At 33.5% G+C, this 5,694-nt stretch overlaps 1 protein-coding gene across 1 annotated transcript; it reads right to left on the reverse strand.

Annotated features, from left to right (window-relative positions):
• Window positions 1-269: 269 nt before the first annotated feature.
• On the reverse strand, window positions 270-1,725 carry LOC132169947 (zinc finger BED domain-containing protein RICESLEEPER 2-like). The gene is made up of 2 exons (XM_059580887.1): window positions 1,193-1,725; window positions 270-789 (listed from the first exon to the last, which is right to left on the reverse strand). The coding sequence occupies exons 1-2, from the start codon at window positions 1,723-1,725 to the stop codon at window positions 270-272; spliced, it is 1,053 nt and encodes a 350-aa protein (XP_059436870.1).
• Window positions 1,726-5,694: the final 3,969 nt, after the last annotated feature.

The following is a 5,694-nucleotide window of genomic DNA, read 5'->3' on the forward strand; positions in this document are numbered from 1 at the left end:
TTGCTTGTTGTTGAATGATTGATACATTATGGGCAGCAACATAAACCTCAAACAACTCTTTCAAAGTATTCAGCACAGCCTTTATGTTATCACCACGAACATCAAGTGGATAAATGATAGGAAAACAAAACCTAATCAACTTCATTTTGTATCTAGGGTCCAACACAGCAACTAAGGTCATCAACATATTAGATTCACCCCAATACTTATCAAATTTATCACTCATCTTAGCTGCCATTAATCTTATATATTCATTCCTATCCGCAGCCTTAATATCCACAATTTCTTTTCATTCTCCACACCTCAGGTAGAAACAGATTAGATGTAGGATAATCACTTCCAGAGACAACATTGATCACATCATTGAAAACAGCTAAAACTTGGTTCACATTCTCAACCTTATCCCACTGTTCAGGACTTACCACCCACAGAAAAGCCTGCTCTACTCTATAGTATCTAGGAAACACTTCCTTGAACCTAATTGCAGTCTTCAACATCAAGTTAGCGTTATTCCATCGGGTAGGAACATCTAAAATAAGTTTATTACAACCTAGGTCCAAACGCTTTGCTATATCACTAAATAAATTCAACCGCCTCTCAGAAGCCACTATATACTTAATCCCCTGCCTAACAGAATCTATTATGTCCCCTATTTCTGTAAGCCCTGCTTGCACCAACAAATTGATAATATGAGCACAACACCTAACATGAAACATAAGCCCCCCAATAGGCAAACTACCCCTCAACTCAATATCATCTCTCAAAATGTCAATGGCAACAGCATTAGCACTTGCATTATCAATAGTTATTGTAAATGCTTTATCCAAAATGCCTCATTCAATAAAACTGTTCCTTAAGGCTTCAGCAATAACAACCCCCAAATGTGGAGGAGATACATTACAAAAATTTAAAATCCTCTTTTGGAGTAGCCAATTAGAATCCACAAAATGGCAAGTAACCACCATATATGAAACCCTTTGGGAGGAGGTCCACATATTAGTAGTTATGTTTACCCTATCAATCCCACTTAGAAGTGTTTTCAACTTTTTCTTTTCAATGTTATAAGTGGCAATACAATCACTTTATACAGTGGCATGGCTAATTTTTTTTCCAGTATGGTGTGCAAGCCCTCATGAACTTGTTAAAAAAGTTCATGCTCCATCATATTAAAGGGATATTCATGTAGAATTACCATATGGGCAGCAAGTTCTCTAACATTCTTCTCATTGAAAGTAAATTTGTCAAGGTCCCTAAACCATCATTGTCATCACTAGGTTCAAATGACAAAGTTTTTTGCTTCTTAAGACTATTCACCTCCACAAATTTCACACAAGCAGTTAAATACCTACTAAGGGTGGAGGTAGTACTAGATTTCCCTACAGAAAGCAACCTCTTACACCAATTACATTGGAATTTTTTAACACCATTTATTGTAATAGAAGAAAAGTCATTCCAGACTTTGGAAATCTTTTGCCTTTCCTTCCTTTGGAAGGCAGCTGACCCACCTTCAACCCCAGCCCCACCTTCAGCCTCAGCCCCATCCCCATCCCTAGCCCCAGCGTCATCCCTAGATTCAACAACAACAGGAGAAACCAGATTAACATGTCCATCTAGTGTGCATTCAGTGCTAGCAGACACACCAGATCCAGGAGTAGGGTCAATAGTGAGTGAATCATCACCCAAATCAACATCATTGAATTTATTGAGTTGAAATGTATTGTCCATGATAACTGTTAATAATTTGTAAAATTAAAAAACTCGATAAATAAAATAACATAATGCATTAATGGAAAATCAAAAATCAATTAACAGAAACTACATTAACATAATATATTATCCATAACAGAATAACTTATATTTTTGCTTTAACATAGGCAGTGTACATAACTTAATCAAAGTCTCAAAGCATAGCTTAATTAGGCACATTAATGCATTATACTTATACATAACAGAATATAACAAACATTTACATCATTAATCAGGGAGCAAAAATCAAAGCATAAATTTTTTAGATAATGAATTAATGAAATGGGCAAAAATTCATCACATTGAGCATAAATGCATAACTTAACAGAACTTAATCAAAGGCTCAAATCATAGCTTAATTAGGCACATTAATGCATTATAATTATACATAACAGAATATAACAAACATTTACATCATTAATCAGAGAGCAAAAATCAAAGCATAAATTTTTTAGATCATGAATTAATGAGATGGGCAAAAATTCATCACATTGAGCATAAATGCATAACTTAACAGAACTTAATCAAATGCCCAAATCATAGCTTAATTAGGCACATTAATGCATTATACTTATACATAACAAAATATAACAAACATACATTACTACTCGGGGATAAAAAACATAGCATAACTTAATTAGGGTTTCCTATTAATTTAGCATAAGTTGTTAAAAGTTAAAACTTAAAAACCTTAGTCTCCGACAGACAACTGAATATGTTGCAATAGCGTTTGTACTTTGGAAATACAAGTATACAACCCACCAATTCAAGGAGGCAGTGTGCACAACTTCCTCTCTGAAATGATAAAAACACACAACATTATAATTAGAAATTAACTAAACAAGTCACAACCAAATTAGAAAATAATTTAAGAGACTAAACAAGTTATGATTCAGGAAGTTAGGAGTTAGGATAAACATAACTTAGAGTGACAGAGTCTGGTAGCTTCACGCTTCAAAAGAATGAACAAGTTTGTTTTCTCGAATCGATAACAAAGGAAATAACAAACAAAGTTACAGAGCACATATAAAAAGGGGATGGGAATGAATAAAAAACAAAGCAAGATACTGGAACTGGAAGCCCAATACTCAAGTGCCATATCCATCAGGACCATCACCGTCAGATCAATAGCCATCAGAATGGTATATGCTACGCCTAAGGGCTAGGGTTTGGAGAAGAGAAACCTGCCACACGGCCCACATTACAACCACATGTTAACAAAAAAAAAAAAAAACCAGAAATCAGTTAAATAACTCAAATAACTTAAATAAGCAAAAAAAAAAGGGATTTGGCGGCGAGATTGGACGGCATAGCCGCATAGGTGATTTGGTGAACAACTGGTACTCTGGTAGTCTCTGGTATACACAAACTCAGTCTTCTAGTTTGAAATGGAAGACTGGAAGAGATTCATGAGTTACCTTAAGAGTTTCTCTCAAAAATATTGTACGAATGGCTAGAAGCCGTTAGATGTAGTGGAGAAATGATCGATCAACGGCTGGGTAGCCTTGATTGGGAAACTGGAACAAACGGGTTGTTGGGGGGGGGTTGAGAAGGATTGAATGCGTGCATTCAATTTTTCAACCACGATGGGAGAGGGCTGAGATTGGCATTGAATGCTCACTGTAGTGACTTCATAGCCATTGCTATTCTGCGAATAACGAAATGAGATTGCTTTCTTTCTCCCTCAGTCCCTCTCCCTCTCATCTCTTGATCTCCCAGGCAGACGTTTAGACGATTAGTTTTACATTTTTTTTTTCTCAAAACGATTCCCAGCCGTTGGATCTAATAAATGTTTAAACAAAAATTCTTAATGAACGGTTGGATTTAATCCAAAAATTTTGATTTTGTCCTAGCCTGCCGCATGTCCTATTTTAAGTTTTAAATTTTTTGATCCAATACGGCTGTGACTACTGCAATCCCATGCAGCCCTTTAATAAAATCCGTAGATTATATAGAATATTTTAGTTATGTTATTTCAATCGTTCGATCAGATGATTATAGGGAGCTTACTCTGTCTCGCGGAACACCAAATCACTCTCAAGTTGGGCGTGGTTTACAGCTGTCCTCCATTTCATTGATCCAACGGTTGTAGTTTAATCTCAAAACAATGGGCGGCTGAGATATGAGTCGGAATTGATGGCTCGTTTCTCGTGCGTACGTGAAGCACGAGAAGTGGATAATTTATCCACCGCGTGCGTGAGTTGGTGAATCTGGTGCCATATATGCAAAATATTCCATCTTGACCGTTTAATCTAAGATTGATTTTTCGATTTATTTCAGACGGTTGGATTAGTGAGCTCATCAAACAAATCGGAACACCAGATAACTAGCACGCATAGGCTTGCGTTACAGCTGGCTTCCATTTTCTCAATCCAATGGTTGACGTTTAATCTCCAAAAAATAGATGGCTAGAAATAAATGTTGCATAATCGAGGCGCGCCAGTCTCGTTTCCTGTGCGTTGTGTGCGAAAAGAGAGGACCGGAAGTAATTCTCTGCGGCGTGACTTAAGTGAATCCGGTTTCATTTATGAACGTGATTTTTTTTTACCGTTGATTATGATCTTAAAATTTTCATTTAAGTTATGACCGTTCGATTAATAAGCTCATGGTTTCAGGCGGAACACCAGATAAAGATCTCTGCGGGGTGGTATATAGCTGTCGTCCACTTTGCAGATCGAACGGCTACGAAATAATGGAAATTAATCGGACGGATAGGATTAATCTAGGTAAAAGTTCAGATTTTTTCAAAATTCAAAAAAAATTGAATTATTCCGTGTGCACAATTATATGTGAGTTCGCCTCTCCGTTTTCCCATAAATGATCTAAACAATTGATCTTTAATAAAATTTCAATCAATTCAACCACAACCGTTTATTTAAGTTAACAAGTTGTTAGTTTTAGTACCCTAAAAAAACTCTAAACGTCTGTTTGGTTTTTTCTTTTTCTTTTTCTTTTTCCTTTTTTCTCAAAAACGTGTGTTGTGTTTGGTTGTTTTAGTTTATAGGAATTATAGCATTATTGGCATTTATTTTGCAATACCATTAGACATTAGTTAACAAATTTAAACAATACTTAAAAGTTAAAAACTTAAATACTACTTAATACATTTTATTTTTTTTAAGTAGTACCATATAATTTAATTTTTTACATAGCTTATTAATTGGACATTGGACTGTTTGGACATTAAACCTATAAATTATTATTATTATTATTAAATCTATAAATAGCTTATTAAATCTTAATTCATTAATTGTACACACATTAAACCTATGAATATTATTATTATTATTATTATTATTATTATTAACTAATTAATTGGACATTGGACATTGGACATTGGACATCAAAGCTATAAATAATAACATAGTCTCTATACAATGTTAGTTATACACTTAAACTATACCCTTAAATCTTAATTAATTAATTGTACACACATTGAACCTATGAATATGATTATGATTATTATTATTATTATTATTATTAACAAATTAATTGGACATTGAACATTGAACATTAAACCTATAAATAATAACATAGTCTATACTCTATACAATGTTAGTTATACACTTATACTATACCCTTAAATCTTAGTTAGTTAATTGTACACACATTGAACCTATGAATATGATTATTATTATTATTATTATTAACTAATTAATTGGACATTGGACATTGGACATTAAACCTATAAATAATAACATAGTCTATACTCTATACAATGTTAGTTATACACTTAAACTATACCCTTAAATCTTAATTAATTAATTGTACACACATTGAACCTATGAATATGATTATTATTATTATTATTATTATTATTATTATTAACTAATTAATTGGACATTGGACATTGGACATTAAACCTATAAATAATAACATAGTCTATACTCTATACAATGTTAGTTATACACTTATACTATACCCTTAAATCTTAATTAATTAATTGTA

The sequence above is a fragment of the Corylus avellana genome, chromosome ca1 (assembly GCF_901000735.1).
Source record: "Corylus avellana chromosome ca1, CavTom2PMs-1.0".
In the NCBI taxonomy this organism is placed as follows: domain Eukaryota; kingdom Viridiplantae; phylum Streptophyta; class Magnoliopsida; order Fagales; family Betulaceae; genus Corylus; species Corylus avellana.